This window comes from Monodon monoceros, unplaced genomic scaffold (assembly GCF_005190385.1).
Source record: "Monodon monoceros isolate NGI ecotype Baffin Bay Population unplaced genomic scaffold, NGI_Narwhal_1 Super_Scaffold_22, whole genome shotgun sequence".
NCBI classification, from domain to species: Eukaryota; Metazoa; Chordata; class Mammalia; order Artiodactyla; family Monodontidae; genus Monodon; species Monodon monoceros.
In genome coordinates this window covers 126,551,246-126,568,955 of record NW_021703779.1, presented here as the reverse complement: position 1 = coordinate 126,568,955, position 17,710 = coordinate 126,551,246, and the positions used below count along the sequence as shown (strand labels likewise).

At 52.3% G+C, this 17,710-nt stretch overlaps 1 protein-coding gene across 1 annotated transcript; it reads left to right on the top strand.

Annotated features, from left to right (window-relative positions):
• Positions 1-10,993: 10,993 nt before the first annotated feature.
• PNMA6A (PNMA family member 6A) lies at positions 10,994-16,931 on the top strand. Its single transcript, XM_029240254.1, is given in 3 exon segments — positions 10,994-11,216; positions 16,175-16,333; positions 16,336-16,931. Coding segments are annotated over 3 exon segments (978 nt in total).
• The last annotated feature ends 779 nt before the right edge of the window (positions 16,932-17,710 follow it).

Below are 17,710 nucleotides of genomic sequence, written 5' to 3'. Positions count from 1 at the left end.
GTCCAGAGCAGGGGCTCAGGGAGGTGAGCTGAATGACCTGTCTCGGTGGTAAGAATTAGTGTTTCTTTTAGCTGTTGCTTCATAGTTAAGGTTATGCTCTATGTGTGCATAATTTCGTGTTTGGGGTTTTCTCTTTAGCATCACATTAACTATGTACCCCTGTTCTTTAACTCCTTATTTTTGCACGATTGATATATTCTATCATATGCTATCATGTCTAGCACAATGTAGTGCTTTTGTAATATTTTGATTAAGTATCCTTTTGCATGATTATTTATTTGCATTTCAGATGATCTCTTAGAAATATCACTAGAGGGCAAGAGAATACGAACATCTTTAAGACTTGATATGTGTTCTCTAGCAGGCCTTTTGGCAAGCATTATCAATTTGCTTTCTTTTTCTCAATTTTTTTAAGATTTATTTATTATTTATTTACTTATCTTATTTATTTTTGGCTGCGTCAGGTCTTAGTTGCGGCACGTGGGATCTTTCGTTGTGGTGCACTGGCTTCTCTCTAGCTGCAGTGTGTGGGTTTTTCCCTTCTCTAGTTGTGGCGCGCAGGCTCCAGGACACGTGGGCTCTGTAGTTTGTGGCACGCGGGCTCTAGTTGAGGCGAGCGAGCTCAGTAGTTGTGGCGCGATGGCTTAGTTGCCCCGCAGCATGTGGCATCTTAGTTCCCTGACCAGGGATCAAACCGGAGTCCCCTGAATTGCAAGGTGGATTCTTTACCACTGCCAGGGAAGTCCCTCAATTTGCTTTCTTACTGTCAGCAAATGAAAGTGCCCAACTGGTTTTGCTCAAACTATCATTTTAATTGCTCTTTTACGAATGGCAAAAGCTATTACAGTGGGACTTAATGGCTGTTTGCATTTTTTTCCTTTAGTGAATTCCCTGTACCTATCAATTACCTGTTTAGCTGGTGAAGACAGTATGTTTATTCTCAAATTTTAAGACATTCTCTTTTTTTTTACATCTTTATTGGTGTATAATTGCTTTACAATGGTGTGTTAGTTTCTGCTTTATAACAAAGTGAATCAGCTATACATATACATATGTTCCCATATCTCTTCCCTCTTGCGTCTGCCTCCCTCCCACACTCCCTATCCCACCCCTCCAGGCGGTCACAAAGCACCAAGCTGATCTCCCTGTGCTATGCGGCTGCTTCCCACTAGCTATCTACCTTACGTTTGGTAGTGTGTATATGTCCATGACTCTCTCCCGCCCTGTCACAGCTCACCCTTCCCCCTCCCCATATGCTCAAGTCCATTCTCTAGTAGGTCTGTGTCTTTATTCCCGTCTTACCCCTGGGTTCTTCATGACTTTTTTTTTTCTTAAATTCCATATATATGTGTTAGCGTACATTAACCTTTTGTCCATTACATTTGTTGCAGACGTTTCGCTCCACCTGCCACTTACATTTTAGTTGTGTTTATGATGCTTGATGTAAAGATTTAAAACTTTTTTATATTGTTGAATTTAGTGAGATTTTTGCTCTGTAATTTCTTTCATTGCTTTTAAGCTCAGAATATTCTTTCCTATCCAGAAACAATATAAGTATTCACTGGTATTTATTCTAATATTTTTCTTTGCATTAAACCTTTAATCCTTTTGACATAAATTTCAGTGTGGCATGCGTTAAGGATCTACGCTGATTTTTCCTCCAAATAGCTAAATGTTCTGGTACCATCTTTTAGTCATCCTTCCACGCTGATGACTGCTGTTTCCTTTATTTATATTGTACACATGTGTGTCCCGCATGTAGTGCCTTTCTGATCCACTCATTTATTTTGGTGCCACAGCGACATGATTACTCTGCAGTCCAGAGTCCTATCTTGTAGCATGGGTAGAAGTGTGCAATTCCGACATCAAGTGAACCACGGGCACACAGTTTTTAAACATGAAGCCTGTTGTGAAGATCCCCTAAGTTTGCATCATGTTACTACCTAAGTTCTATGTGCTTTAATGAACAGAGTTCAGTTTTGCGTCACATTTTGGCAAGGACATTTAATTTTGGCAAAGAGGTAGGAACTCCCTTTCCCTACATAAAACTCTGAGGGCCACAGCTCCCAGTATTTACGAAGCTGCCCCACTGTGACGGCATTCGATTATTACAAGACAGTCACTGAAAGGCCCGTGTGTCTTCTAAAATAAACCAAACGAGTAGCAGCTGTGTGACAGGCACATCCAGTGAAGGGGAGGGAACCAAGGAGCATTTGGAAGAGGTGCAGAAGTAGGCAAAGGTGCAGAAGGTGCAGAAGTAGGAGTGTAGCATGATGTGACCAACCTGAGTGTTTTCCAGAAAATCTGCACTGTCCAGTGTGACAAAGAGGCACAAGAGAACAAAGATGGGAGCCAGCCAGTGAGGACTTCCTTCAGGGTCAGAGGTCACATGCTGAGTACACGTTGAAGGAATTTCTCAAATCCAGGAGACACGCTTCATGTTAGAAGAAACAGGAGTGCGCATAAAGTTCTTATTCTAATGGGGGGCAGAGTATGCATGACTTCAGGAGGAAGAGATGAAGTTGACCAAGGGAGAGAAGATGATAATTATGGCAGCAAGAGTTTGAGGAGGAATTAAGGATGCGCTCCAGAGCACGAGTGGAAAGGTGCTTCAAAGAGGAAAGCAGAAGGAGTGGGAAAGTCTCGATGTCTAGGTTAAGGGTCTATGGTCCTCCAGGGCCCCTGTCATTAAAAGGGGACCCGAAGCGGGGGGCATAAAACAAGAAATGGCCAATAAATACTTGGCAAAAGTTCAAAATGAAAACTATTTTCCCTTTTTCGAATTGGCAGAAATTTTTAAAAACAACAGTACATGCTGGTAGGGTGTGCTGAAGTACGCATTCTCATACATTGCTGGTAGAACGTGAACTTGAAAGTTTTTTGGCAAGCAATTCATAACGTGGATCAGGCGCCTTGAAAATTCCTGTTCAAGTTATTCTAGAGGGAAAAAAACAGCTGTGCAGAGAGATTTAAATGCAAGGATGTCCACAGCAGCGTGAGTAGTCACTGTGAAAAGGGGGAAATTAAAATGTCCAACATAGGGAAATTATTCAATAAGTTATATATCTAGATGATGAAATACTCCACAGTCATTGAAGATCATGATTTTGAAGAATTTTTAATGATTTGTGGGGATGGTTAGGATATAAAATGAAACAAAAATCAGTATGCTAAATGATATCCAAGTACATGACCATAATCTGTTTACAGTTATAATGTATAACTATATATACACATACACTTATATGTGTGCAGGAAAAATAGTGGAAGAAAATACACCAAAACGTCAATAGTACTTTCCTCTAACAAGTGATTTTATTAGCTTGTTTATACTTTTCTGCCTTTTAATTTTTTTCCTGCAACCAACACATGATACTTTTATGATTAAAACAAACCCCAGCAACAAAAGGCATTGTTTACAAACTAGGAGGGGAAAATCCCAGTTTCCTCCAGTCCTGAGGCTTAGGGCTGCACGAAAGAGTCCAGCTCCTAGGCAAAATCTCCCACTCCTTGAATAAGAAACCAGAGGAGACCTTTGTTTCCCCAAAGAGTGGGGTTAACTCAAGCTAGAACAATGGGGAGGGGAAAGAGATGTGGAAACAGGGATCATGTTACAGCCTTGGAATGTTCATTCAGGCCCTGGAGGAGTACATCCTACCAAAGGAACACAGGTAACTGCTGCGTCTTAATTCAACTGACATGGTGGGGGAGGGGGTACCACTGGCTGCTCGCTGAAGCCGACTGGCTAGAGCATGAAGCACCTGTGTCTATCACCTGTGTGAACTGGCAAGGGAAGGTACGTTGGCCTACGTGTACCTGTGAGCCTCTGGAGCCAAACTGAGTGGGTTCGATTCCTGACTTGTCCCCATACTTGCTGTGTCCACTTGGACAAACCACTTGCTCTCTTGGGTCCTCAGTTTCTTCATCAATAAAATGAAGACGATGCTATCTGCGACCTAAAGCTTTTTGGAAGATGAACTGAGTTATATTTGAAAAACACCCGTAACTCTGTGTGCCTGGCAGGCTGTAAATACTATACAAGTGTTTGCTGTTGTTATTACCTGGTCTCACTACCTGCATACCGATTCCGGATGACCTGAAATCCAATTAGTGGATGCTTAGGGGCTCAATTCTGAAATTCTGGAAAACTCCAACCTACCAGGGAGGCCCAGAAGAAGTAGGAACAATAAATTAAAGACTTGGAGAATTTTAAAGAAAATGTTGTCAATTACTTTTTAAAGACCAATTCAACTTTATTTTGCATTTAGTTAAAAATGACCCAGGAGTGTTGTAAGTTTCAAAGCAATAATGCATATTAGATATCTTGCACTTCACCATTTGCCCCATCAGTCCCACTCCATAGTAGATAGCCTGACAAGTTTGCAAAGATGTTGCATAAGGTTGTTTAATTTTGCTGTTGCTTACAATAATGGAAACCTGAAAACAACCACAATAGCTATCAATAGTGAATTGCTTTAAATAGAATATGGTATGTTGGTAAAGTGGAATGCTATGCAGCCATGAAAAGGGGTGAATATTTGTCTATGCCTGTATATTCACTGACACGGAAAGCTGTCCACAACACATTACTGAGGGCAAAATGGCAGGTAGAGAATCACAGCATATACCTCCAAGTACCCATATCTCCACACATAATTGTGCAGAGAGACATGCTCAGAAGAATGCTCATACAAAAGTTGGTAGTGGTTGTCTTTGGGAGGAAGGATTTCAAGATATTTATACTTTCTTCTTTATGTCTCTATTTTTTAAATTTCTAGAATGAGCATATATTATCTTTGTAATAAAGCAAATCTCGGTAAAAAAAAATCTATTTCTTAAATGAATGAATGTCTTTCAAAAAAAACCATGAAACACAACAAATAGTTTCCTTTCTTGCCCTTCTCCCACCCCTCTCTCTGGGGTAAGCTGTTATTATTAAACATGGTATTCCTTTGAATGAAATGTCAATGTCCCATGAGGGAGAATGCAATTGGGAATATCTCACACATCATTATGAATGCTGAATGTGGGTAAGTGCCAGAGGCCAACAAACAGCCCACACAACATTTAGAATTCTTAAAATGTTCATTTTTTTTTTTCTGCTCAGAACTGGAGTTGCAAAACCCAGTTCAATCCAGGGCCTCCAGGTGGTCAGTTCCCACTCTTTCTGTGAACGGATCACATAAGAGTGCCTCCCATGGGAGATACTAAATAAATAGAAAACCGCTCTTACTACGAGAAATTGAAAGAGGCCATGCATGCCTTCCTTCACTGTTCAGAAGGACACCAACTTACCTGGCTTTCACTCACTCACCTGGACAGGAGACTCCTGGCACTTCTCTTTCCAGCATCCATGGTTCCTCTGCTGGCTCTAATTGGGAGATCATGTCCGGTCTGGAAATTGGAATCCCTAGTTTTTGAAAAAGAAAGGGGACCTAGTGATTTGTGCTGCGGACACAATGGTGTCCCAGAGTTCCATTCCAATCATTTGGCCTTTGGGGGAAGAGGCATTATGGGAGACCCCACAGAGTGGTACCAAGAATATCTCCACAGAGCCCAATGTGATTTCCAAGAAGGGCTGGAGGAAGGGAAAGGAGGTAGGCCTAGGAACAGTGGTGGGAAACCCTCAGCTGCAAGGAACAGCTGGCTTTACCCTCCCAGATAAAATGGGAATCTCAAGTCATCTCCATTGGAGCCTGAGAGGAAAACCCCTGGCCTAGAAGGTCGGAGGACAGAGCGCTCAAATCCTCTGAAGGAGCTTAAGAAAGTTTATCGACAGCTCCATCTGCCACTGGGCTTTCAACAGGAAAGAGAAACAGATCCCTCTGAGCAGGGTCCAGCTACCCCCCGCCCTCCTGGTAGAAGCCTCGAAGACACATCTGGGAATACCACAGACTCCTAAAAGACCCAGTCCATTCCTATTTACCTTGAACCTCCTCGGGGAGGGCTGGAGTTGGCAGCACCGTAGAAAGAGAAGATGGACAGGAAGGGGTCCAACATCTCTTCTCTCACGAAGAAAACCAATTTATTAGCAAGAAAATAATTAAAGCAGATTCCAGTGAGCCCTTACATGCTGGACACGGTGGGGATGGGAAATTCTCTCAGCAACAAGGAACTGGCTTGATTTGTCCCTCCGTACTGCCGAGCAGTCCCAATTCCAATCCCCTCCAGTCCCAGCTCTCGGCCTGCTCAATAAATGTTTGTTGGGGGAATGATTACAACAATTTGAGAATGAAAGCCCTGAGTACGAAGTCAAATAATTAGTTTTATTGTAGAGAGTATATGGACTGCTGGAGCAACAAAGAAGGGAGGGAGGTGGGGTTGGGGCAGTGATGCTGGATGAGTGAGAATGGCTTTATAAGGGAAGCTGAGGCTTAGAGGGGACACTTCATACCTTTGACCCACATCATCAAGAGTCCTTACAGCAGAGGTTCAAGCCCCTTCAACTTCCATTGCTTTGCAGGGACGCATCCCCCCCCGCCAGGGCCTTATGCGGGATTACTGCACTTGTCTCATAACTGATCTTCTTGCCACCTCCGATCTCATGCTCTACCTTCCATTGTCTACACGAGGGTGGCCGTTCTGAAATGCAGTCCTAGGCATTGCAGGCTTCTTTTTAAAATCCTCTCCAAGCACTCCTTCTAGGATGAAACCAAATTCCTTCAAGTGATACTCTAGACCTTTATCAACCTGGCCTTATCTCCACCTACTCTTGCCCACAGAGACCCCATGCTCCAGCAGAACTGTCCTTTTCACCGTTCCCTGCATACATTATGCTCCTTTATGTCTCCAATGCTTTTGTACATGCTTTTGAACACATTCAAGTTCAAAAGCAATTACCATCTGATCCTAAAAACACCCCCACACTATCTCCTCAGGGATTTAAAACATCTAGACGCTCATAATTACAAGGTTAGGTGAAAAAGGAGATAACAGAAATAGACATGAAAATGCACAAAAACAAAAGAAAATACACAAATTTGAAATCAGTTTTGTTGAGTAATAGAGTAATAGAGTTTCTTCTGCAAGAAGAAATATGTTAGTGTTGCTGTACAGGTAGGCTCTGCTTTCGAAAGTTTTATGCTGCCACTTCCTTTTTATAGACCTACATCAGTACCTCTTTTTGCTAACCAAAGAAATCCAAAGGGAATTTATGAAAAATGAAAACTGCAACGTGTTCAGCGTGTGTTTTGAAGGGGGCCACGACAGAGGCAGTGCACGCCCCTGAGCTGCAGCAAGAGTGGCACCTCCAAGCTCCTTCCTCAGGAAGTACAGTCAACATCTCAGCATCAAGCCTTCAGAGCTTTGAAATGTGTCTGTGAGCATCTGTGCTTGATCTCAGATTTATTTTGTGCATCCGTGAACAAGATGTGCCCTGGGGTCATTGCTTCTTTGCTGCCATTTCAGCGTAGGAAAGGTTTCAGGGGAACACTCTGCTTTTGGATAGCAGGGAAAACCTGTATTTAGATTTCACTGGATGCCATCAAAATTGTGGTGTTAAAGTTTCATTTTAAAATGTCAACATTTACAGTGTAGCAGAACTGATGTATTTACAAGTATTTAAACTTAGAGTGAAGGCTTTAGATGCCGACTGCCATGTGTGAGGGGACGCATAGCTTCTCAGAGATTCTTTTCAGGGGGTTTGTGAGCAAACACTGACTGCTTCCCATCTGAACTGTCCTCTACCGGCTAGGGTTCTGCGGCAGCCCATTCAGTGGTGTTCTGAAAGAACCCCTCGTCCCCGCCAAAACTTTCTCCACGTTGCAGCAGGAGTGACCTCTTAAAATGCAAATCTGATCACATTAGTCCCTTGCTTAGCAATCCTTCAACGACTTCCCACTGTGCTTTGAATTAGGGCTAGAGTCCTTCACCTGGTTTACACAGCCTGAGAGGTGTGTTATCGGTCTGCCAGTCCTGACGATCTCGAACCAGCCTCCCACCCTTGTCCCATATGCCGTATTTCAGCCTGTCTTAGGTAATATTGTCCCCACCGCTGGACTTGTGAACACTGCTGTACGCTCCGCCTGAACGTTCCTGCCTTCCTTCTTCCCCTGGGCATCTCCTACCTGTCCTTCAGGTGTCAGCACCGTTGCCCCAGGGAAGACTTCCTTGACTTTCCAGACTAATTCGTATCCCTCTAGAGAGTTGTCCCAGAGCATTGTGTACCTTTCCTCATAGCACTAGTCATATTTGCCATTTTATATGTCTATATATCAGCAGGCATGATACATAAGCAGAGCCACAAAGACTCGGGGGTGATTTTACAAACAACCGAAATTGCAGTCCCTCCACATGTATTCCCGTCCCATCCGCAGGACAAACTCTCAGTTCCTTTCGAGTGAGAAAACAGCTCTTTGGCCTCCCTTCATTCCTCCCCACGCTGCAGTCTACAGGGAGCTGTCCATGCTCTGAGGTCTCCACACTTGATGACTCTTGATGCTGAAAGGGGTCACTTTTCTGTCTCAAGCACCTGGCTCTGACAACCAAGAGTCATGGCTTTCAAGGGGATTGTCTTTGCCAGTCTCCACAGACGTGTGAAAAAAAAAAAAACCCAAGAGTCACACCCTTTGTTGTCTTTGGACATTTCCCATTGTGTTCACCGCTCAGATCCCTGAACTCTAGAGCCCTACCTGATTTGGAACAAGCACTCAGGGAATATTGGTCGACCCTTTGCATCTCTGTACCACCCATTCCTGGAAGGAAATGCACATGAAGAGCTTTTGCTGCCACCTGAATGGATGCTAGGACGCTGGGATGCATCCCCTTGGTGGACATGGCAGAGTTTATCCCATAACGTTTCCTCGGGGGCTAGTTTCCTTAAGGTCTGTGGTAATGCCTTAGACTATGCACTGAGTTAGGGCAGGGTGTGTTTCTGCTCCGGCCCACAGGTCGGCGTAGGCTCAGCACATACTACAATGGGTGGAACATCGTGGGGCAGCTTAACTCCCTGTTTGGGTGAACTAAAGGAGGTTCTCATTTTGTCTGGGGAAAGCCCCAGGAGCTCCCCGAGTTCACAGGGATGGAATATCCTACCCTGTGGGGAGGGGCAGGGCGAGGATAAAGCATACCTTCCCTTCCCAAGGGAGTGGGACAGACAGTCCCCTTCACACCTGGCCCCCCTGGAGGCGAAAGGAGTGCTTGCAGTTGGAGAAGACTGCAGGTCAGTCAGGAGAGGGAGGGCCTGGGAAAGGGATCCATAGACAAGCAGGCAGAGCCTTCAGAGCTCCCTGAGGGTCCACTGGGTGGGGCTGGGTCAGGCTCCTGAGGGAGGAAGTGGAATCAGTCAACCTGGGTCCAGGTGTCATAGGGCAGGACACGCCCTTATTCCAGGCACGGACGGACGGAGGTGGCACGTCAAGAGGGACTAGACCTGCCCGCCTCTCCCGGGCTTCGGTCCTAGGAAGTGGGACCTGCTAGGCTCTGAGGAGACAGTGCCGGGAGGGAGGACCAAGCCTGACAACACTGGGCCAGCCCTGCCTTGCAGCAGCCCAGCTCTGCAGCCTGGAAATTGCTATTCCTGGAGTCTTCACGACTGAAGGCTCCTGAGTTTCCCGAACCCCTCCCTCACTGGGGCTTTGCCCCCGACCACCCACCCTGCACGCTGCAGGAGGCAGGCAGAGCCTGGATGGGACATCATGGCAGGGAGCACAGCATCACCTCAGGAAAATACAGAAACAGGGACTCTTCAAGAGAGTACCACATACACACTCACAGGGGATCCTCACAGCCTCCAAGCAAGACAGAGGCAGATGGCTTCAATCGACAGTTGAGCAGTAGGGATCCGCTAAGGAAGAGTGACTTCCCCAGGCAAATATGAGGGGGCGAGTCTTCAGTAGCTCAGGCCACCATGACCAAAAGCCGCAGACAGGGGGCCTTAAACCGCACACCTTGATTTTCTCCCAGTTCTGGAGGCTGGAGGTCTGAGGTCAAGGTGCGGCAGGGTCGGTTTCTGGTGAGAGGTCTTTTCCCAACTCATAGGTAGGTGGCAGGCATCTCACTGTGTATGACCTCTTCTTTGTACAATGTGGGGGGCAGAGATGGTGGGAGAGAGAGCACAAGGGCAAGCGAGAGGTCTCTGGCTTCTCTTCTGATAAGGACCCTACTCTAATCCGATCGGGGCCTCATGACCTCATTGAACCTTAATTACCCCCTTGTAGGCCTTATCTCCAAATCCAGTCCCATTGGGGGTTAGGGCTTTGACATACAAATACTGGGGAGACCAAATATGGTCCATAGCACCAGGTGCTCCATAACAGAGCCTCAGAGAATATGGCGCATTTCACCACCACCTCTGTTCAAAGTGTTCAAAGTGACAGTTCGATGTGTTTGGAAAACCGTATCCACCCCGTGACTAAGCCAGCGCCCTGTCAAGATAGAGAACATTTACATCCTCTCAGAAAGGAGCCACAACCTCCTTGCCAGTCGCTTCTACCTCCCTGGAGACTCTGCCACCCTCTGAAGGTCCTTCACCACAGGCCCATTTTGCCTGGTTTGGCATATTCCGTGCCAGTGGAATCACACAGTACCACAGCCTGCTGTCTAATTTCTCTCACTCGGCATCCTCTCTGTGAGACACACCCGTGGGGCTGCGAGGGTCTGCAGCCCGCTGGTTTTCACTTCTGTGTAGGATTGCCCCAGAGTAGGGGATTCACAGCAAGTCCCTCGTCCCTTCTCCTGCTGATGGGCGCTTGGGCTGGTTCTGGTGTGGCGCCATTATGATAAAAGCTGGTGTGAATGTCCTTGAGGGAGTCTCTCTGTGGACATGTGTGTTCCATTGTCCTGGGTAAGTAAGTAGGAATGACAGGGCTGGGTCACAAGGGAGGGAAGTAAGATGGCTCCACGCAGAATGTCCAAAGTGGTTGTGGCAATTCACACTCACATCACCAGTTCCTGGTGTGGGGACCATACCAAGCCAGACACGAGGCAGAGAGAGGCCGGCCACTTATCAGGCCGTGGTCTGAGTCCCACACCTGTACTGAGCACATTACGGAACATGCTGCAAGCAACCAGATCTGCGAAGGTCGGAGACTTGCTGACACTTACCCAGCCCAGTAGGACCCTCAAGTCGGGGAAGCACGAGAACCGTGTTGGGGTGGCGCTCAGAAGGACCATGCCACCCGAAAGCAGCCAACTGCACCTGCGAGGTATCCGTGGGCAGGTGGACGCGGAGGCTGCTGGCAGCCAGGAAGAAGCTGTCCCCCAGATAGGAGTGGCCAGTGAGGGAATGGCAGGTTCACAAAGGGGAGAAGGGGGCCTGCTTGGCTGTCCGAGAGCCTGTGGAGGGTTTGGGGCAGGGCTGGGAGCCCCCAGAGGTGGGGGCGGAGGAAGAGGACCACTGAGCAGTCAGAGCAGGCTGCAGCTGGTGGGGAGCTGGTCTGAGGCCAAAATTTAGGAAGTGTGGGTGGACACTGCCTGGTGAGAAGGTAGGGGAGAGCTCCAGGCTCTCCCTAGAGGAGACAAGAGGGGCGCGTCGAGCTGCGCAGAGCTTGGGCCCTCGGCAATTGTGGGGCACAGAAGCCCCTCCCGGGCTGTGAGCCGACGGCTCTCCCACTCAACCCTCAGAGGCTGAGGGACATCTCCCAGGTCACCCAGCTGGGAGGCGGCCAAATGGAAAGAAACCCTGAGACCCTCTCTGCTGCCACACTGGCCGTCCCCTGGACTTCATTCCCAACAGTAAGGTGTGTGGTGGAGGGGGTAAGTTATGGGAGCACCCTGTCACCTAGTGGCCCGGAGCCTGTGTGAATCTGAGTCTATTCCTCCCTTGGCCAACATCTGCTGGGCACTGGCTCTGTGCAGGGCCCGCTGCTGGCAATCAGGGGGAACAAGCCCAAAGACAGAAGACCCCGGAGGCTGAACCAAGCCAGTGGCATAATGACAAGTCCTTTACCTGCATCCGGGAGCCCAGCGGTCTGCCCTCGGAGCCCCAAGTTGGGGGGGGGTGGTGAAGGGAGGAGGAGGACGGAAGGGGGTAAAATGTGTATCTACCTGGGCGTCACAGGGGACTCTTAAATGTGAGCATAGCCACAGGAACTCATCCCCACCCCTGTCACCCTGATGCCCATAGCAAAGACCCCAACCAGCATCTATTACATGATGACACATAAGGCAATGCTGCTAATGTGAATATGAGCGGAGGGTACTCCAGGGTCCATGTTTGATGTGGGTGGCCAATCGGGGAGGCCTCCAAGGCCAGGGGGTGGGAGGGGGGTTCCACTGAGACTTGAATGCGGAGGAGGGGGCCACCATGGGAATTTTGGGGGGCGGCTTGTCCCACACAGAGGAGGAAGCAAGGCAAAGGCCACAGATGGGAATGAGCTCGGTGTGCTCTGGGGCCGGCCGAGAAGTCCATCACAGCAGGAGTCTGGTGAGGGGGCTGCAGATGGGAGGCATGGGAAGGAGAGCCTAAGAGGAGGCCAGCCCCCGGCGCGGGTGGGGGAGCTGCTGGCCAGGGAGAGGACTTTGGAGTTTACTCTAAGGAGATGGGGAGCCACAGGGAGGACACATCACCGGGGAGGAGTGGGGTCTGGTGGCGTTGCAGAGTTTGCCCCAGCTGCCATGTGAGTGGGAGTGAAGTAGAGACAGGGGCCAGAGTGGGAGAAGGGAGAGGAGTAGACAGGGCCAGGGGCCGTGGAGAGGTGGACGGGGGCAGCAGTCGCCGACTAGAGTCACTAAAATCTGATGATGGGTTAGATGGGGGAGGAGGAGCCCAGGAGAGGGGAGGAAGAATTCTGGCACCTCTGCTTGAGCAACCGGGTAGAAGGCAGAGCCCTTGGGGAAGCCTGGGGAAGAAGCAAGCGTGTTGAGGGGCATAGAGTGCTCCAGTCTGGACATCTTCATTCTGAAGTTCCCCTTGGGCATCCAAGTGGGCAGTTAGTTTGATGAACACACGCAGAGCTCAGGGAAGAGTACGTTTGGAGCCATCGGCAGGCAGATCCTTCCGGTGAGAGTGGTGTCAGAGGTGCCAAGGGGCCCGGAGCTGAGGCTGGGAGCCCACCTCCACCACACTGAGCTCCAAGCAAAGGAGGAGGAGGAGGGAGTTGCAAGGAGAACAGGAAGGCAGAGACTGATGCGGTCAGCCTGAAGGTGGGGGGCGGGGCTGACAGAAGCCAAGAGACAAAGGAAAGTGTTTTGAGAAGGTAGGATGGTCGGCTGTGTTAGGAGGTGGAGTCAAAGGAAGGCTGAGAGGTGGTAAAGTGAAGACAGTCAAGGCATCGCAGCCCAGCCCCCAGCAGAGCGCGGAGCTGGTGTCCGGAGGCAGAGCTGGAGGAGAGTCCTGGAACTGGAGTCAGTACGTATAGAAGGAGGGAGAATAGGAAGGGAGGAGGCTGAAAAGAGGGGAAATGAGTCAACAGTCTGCTTGCAGGCCAGCTGGCCAGTTGGCAGCAAGGGTCCCGCATCTGCTCCCACGGGAGCACCTTCTCTGAGGAAGGACCCCAGACAAATCATGGCAGAAACCAAGAAGGAGGACACTGTGGGGTGGAATCTGTGACAGGACTGGGGCCGAGGTTCCCTAGACAGAAATTCTCACGGCAAGTGTTAAGAGCAGACAGTCTCGGCCCTCAGCAGTGGGAGGGCGGGGAGTGCACGCACCCATGAGGCCAACTGGGAAAGATGGTTTCTGAGAGAACACCCGTGTTTCTTCATTTACCCAGCACTTACCACCTGCGAGATAGGAAAGCTGGGAGAGTAAGGCCACGTGGGCAAGCCAAGGTCCAGCTATAAGGCCAACTCCAATGTGGCCTGCTTCTGGGTGATGGGTGAGTGTAAAACAAATGAGAGTGCCTTCAACCTTGATGCCAGGAACTTTCTCCCAGAAACAGGCCAACAACGCTTCTCCGTGGTGGGGAGGAAATGAGCAAAGGCGATTCACAGAAGAGCACCCGGGCACGGTTGGCAAACTTCTGAGAAGATACCCGCTCTCACCGCCAACCGGGGAAAGGCAAGGTGTACAGTAATGAGGCACTGCTTTTCCTTGTGCGGTGGGCAAATGGTCAAGGCTGGACAAGACCCAAGGCTGCTCAGGCTGTGGGGTCCACAGGACCGCTCCCACGCTGCTGGTAGGAGTGAACATGGGTTCAGCCGCTCATGGGAGGTAACGGATTAGCAACACCCGGTCATGGGCACAGCCCAAGTCCCAGCAAAACCACTTCTGAGCTGACAGCGGCTCAGACAGGCATGTGCAGGGTGCTGGTGGCAGCAGTGTCTGTAACAGCCAAAGACCAGGAACAGCCTGAATGCCCATCCTTGGGGTCATGCACAAATAAACCAGGGCTGTGATTCAACCAGGAGCTGGACACTCGGAGAAGTCTTGACCAGTAAACCTTGAGTAGGAAAAGCAAATCGCAGAAGAAGATGGCTGGCCGGATGCCAGGCAAGAAAAGAGAAGGGGGGAGGGGCAGCAACGACATCCGGAGGTGTGACCCCTAGAGGAACTCCCTGCCACCCGAGCAGTGGAGAGCTTGTCTGCATGGACCCAGACTCCCGTGAAGGGACAGGTGCAGGGTGGCGAAACCCACAGGGACTTGACCTTTGTTTCCAGCAGAGGCAGCACTGCCCTGGTGCACCATCTAGCCTAGGTGGCAAAGGAAAGGGGAAGGACCTAGGGAAGAAGGCTGACTCAGGGCCAGAGAGCCGGAGGTCTCTGGGGAGGTGCAACACCCATGCTGCCCTGAGGGGCCAAGAGAGCAATGTCCCAGAGCCCACTAGGCTGGTGAGGGCAAGGCACATATTGAGTACCCAACTCCCAGCACAGCAGCTCTCTGGTACACACCCTCGGGTGGAGACCCCAATTCTGTCCTTCCGCTAAGGCGCGGAGAAGGGGCAAGGACTTGCCCAAGGAAACAGAGTAAGACACAGGCGCTAGGAGTTGAGCTCTAAGTAGCAGAAGCCCACTATTGGGATTTGAACTTGGCAGCGATCAAAACCGTGGCACCCTCCTGGGGACTGGCTACTGGCACTGGGGTGGCGGAGCGCCTTGGCCCGTCGTGCACCCACAGCGGCTGAAGCCTGCGGCTTCCGGCCTCCCGGGCGAGCGGGGAGGGCAGCGTGTGGACCGCAGACCCTCCGATGGGGCGGTGTGTGTGTGAACGCCCGTGTGCGCCTGTGGCATCTACTCTGAGGAATCACACCTGGGCTGGGCGAGGTGCTCCTCGCCTAGCCTGGGGACAGGACCAGTCCTGGGAGGAGAGGGGGAGGGGGAGAACTGATAAAGGAGCCCCAGAGGGCCACCCCCACGCCGCCGCTCCGCATTCCTGGTCGGAACGCACTGTCCGCGGGCGCACCTCAGGGCCATCCAGCCGCTCTCCGGCGGGCACCCGGGGGTGTGCAGCCCTCCCCACGCCGGCGCCCCGAGGGCTCGTTCCGGGAGGGGCGGGAGACTGGGCTGGGTCCCGGGTGGGGGCGCCGACCCCCGGACCCCGAGGGTCCCCACCGGTGCCGGCGCCCCGTCAGGGGCGGGGGAAGGAACAGGTGACGTCACCCGCGGTCCCGGGGCGTTCGCGGCGGTGGCGACAGCCAGGCCGCGTGACCCGCGCGCGCCAATGGCCCGGCCATCACCGGGGCGCCGCGGAGGGTCCGCGCTCGGCTACCACTGTGCCCCCGCCCCGAGTGAGTCCGCACTGCAGAGAGCGGTGGCGGGCGGGCAGGCAGGCCGTGGCGCGCTGGCCCACGTGCAGCGCTGAGAGAGGGACAGAGACAGGGAGAGAGAGAGCCGGGGAAAGAGGGGCGCCCGACCCCGTCGCCGCTCAGCGCAGCCTCGCGCCCCTCCTGCTGGGACCTCGGCCAGGAAAGACCCCGACCCGAAGAAGGTACCAGACCCGGGGTGGTGCGTTTGGCTCCGGGAGACCCTGCCACCCTCCGCTAGCCCCAGCAGGACAGCGGCAGCCCGCGGGGCCGTAGGCGGGGGTGGGGAGCCGGGGGGGGGGGCGGCGTGGGGAGCGGGCTGTGGCCCCTGCGGGCAGGTGGAGAGCGGGGCGGGGGTCAAGCCTGGACCGCAGAGGCAGCACGGGGGAGAGGAGGGGCAGCACGTGGGGGGGGGGGGGGGGGGGGGGGGGGGGCGGGTCGGCCTTAACCTCGCTCTTGTCCTGTTCCGTGTTCACAGGCTGTGGAGACCTGGGCGGTTCTCTCTGAGTCCTAGACCCCCGCCCCAATTCATTCCCGTTCCCCCACCCCCCAGGGCCAGCCACCCTGGTCTGCACCGGGAAAAGTTTCCTACCCCTAGCATTAGCCCCGCACCGGAGGAAACTGCGGGCGGTGGCGGTGACGATGCTGCAGGACCGGTGCAGGTGGATGGGCGTCAGCGCTCACAGGGGCCTGCTCATCCTGGGCATCCCGGAACACTGGAGGCCGCCCTGTGGCCGGTGGGCCACTTTACCGTGCTGCGCAAAGCGTTTCGACAGCAGGATAATGCCACTGCGGCCCTGGTCGAGCTTCGCTGGAAAGTCGATTATGCTTTGGTCCCCAGGGAAATCCCAAGCACTAGAGGTCCCTGGAACATGGTCTTTGTGCCCCGATGCTCAGGAGAGGAGTTTCTAGGTCGCGTGTTCCCCTTCCTGTGGCAACAGGGGCAGACGGTGGAGAGTGTGGCCGGTGCCCTGGGGCTGAGGCTGGGGCTGCGCAGGGTGTGCTGGCTCCCATCCATCAGTCAGGCGGTCCAGCCTTGGGTGAAGACCCTGCGGTACCAGCGCCTGGGCGTGTTTTCCGGGAGGGACCAGCCAGACCCCGGGGAGGAGTCCTTTGAAGTCTGGCTAGACCATACCTCTGACATGCTGCATGTGTGGCGTGGGGTTTTGGAAAGGGAGAGGAGGAGGAGGAGGCAGGTGCTCACTCGGGCCAGCCACATTGAGCCCCTGGATGAAGCACTGAGCAAAGCTGAGAATGGTTGGGAGGTCTCCACGTTTCATGGAGATGCTGAGGAGCGTTTGAGAGTCTGAGGCGTGGGAGGCCAGTCTAGCCAGGAGCAAGAGAGCCCAGGCAGGGGAAGGGGCTGCTGCCCGGGCCAATCCCAGGCTGATGCCAGAGCCAGAGCTAAGGCAGAGGATGACAGTGTGCAGGAGGAACGGGGGGAGGTGCACGTCGACGACAAGGACCCCACACCTGCACGCCCAGGTCAGGCGGCACCCTCAGAGGCCCTGGGAGGCCCCACTGCTCCCTGGATGGGCAGGGCTTCCCCGGCGGGCCCAGGAGGTCCGGGCTGGACAAGCCAGGAAATGAGGACGGGGCTGCGGAGAGAAGCAACTCCGAGTCCTCATGTGGCCAATAGGCTCAGCAGGCCCCGGGGGGCCCCCGGGCCTGGAGGCAGGAGGAGGCCAGGCCAGGCAGCCTCCTGGCCCCACATGGGGAGCAGGGTGGAGGGAAGGGCCAGCCCAGCCCAGCTCAGCCCAGACCAAGCCCCTGGGTCCCCCCCACCATCCCCAAGGGGCCCTGGCCACCACCATCAGTCCTTCCAAGTGACCAAGATGACCATGTTTGACACCAAACCAGGCAGGGAGAGATGCCCCCCTGCTTTGCCATGGCAGCACCACATCCAGCCCGAGCTCCAAAGCCTGCCAGCTCAGGTGGCTGACCTAGGAGCAGCCCTAAGTGACCAGCTCTCACCTAGGTGAGGGGCAACTACAGATGGCTGCCACCCACACTGGCCTGGGAGACGTTACGGGGCACCTCAAGGTGCCTGGGCCTCCCTCCTGAGAGGGGACCCCTATTCATCATCCCC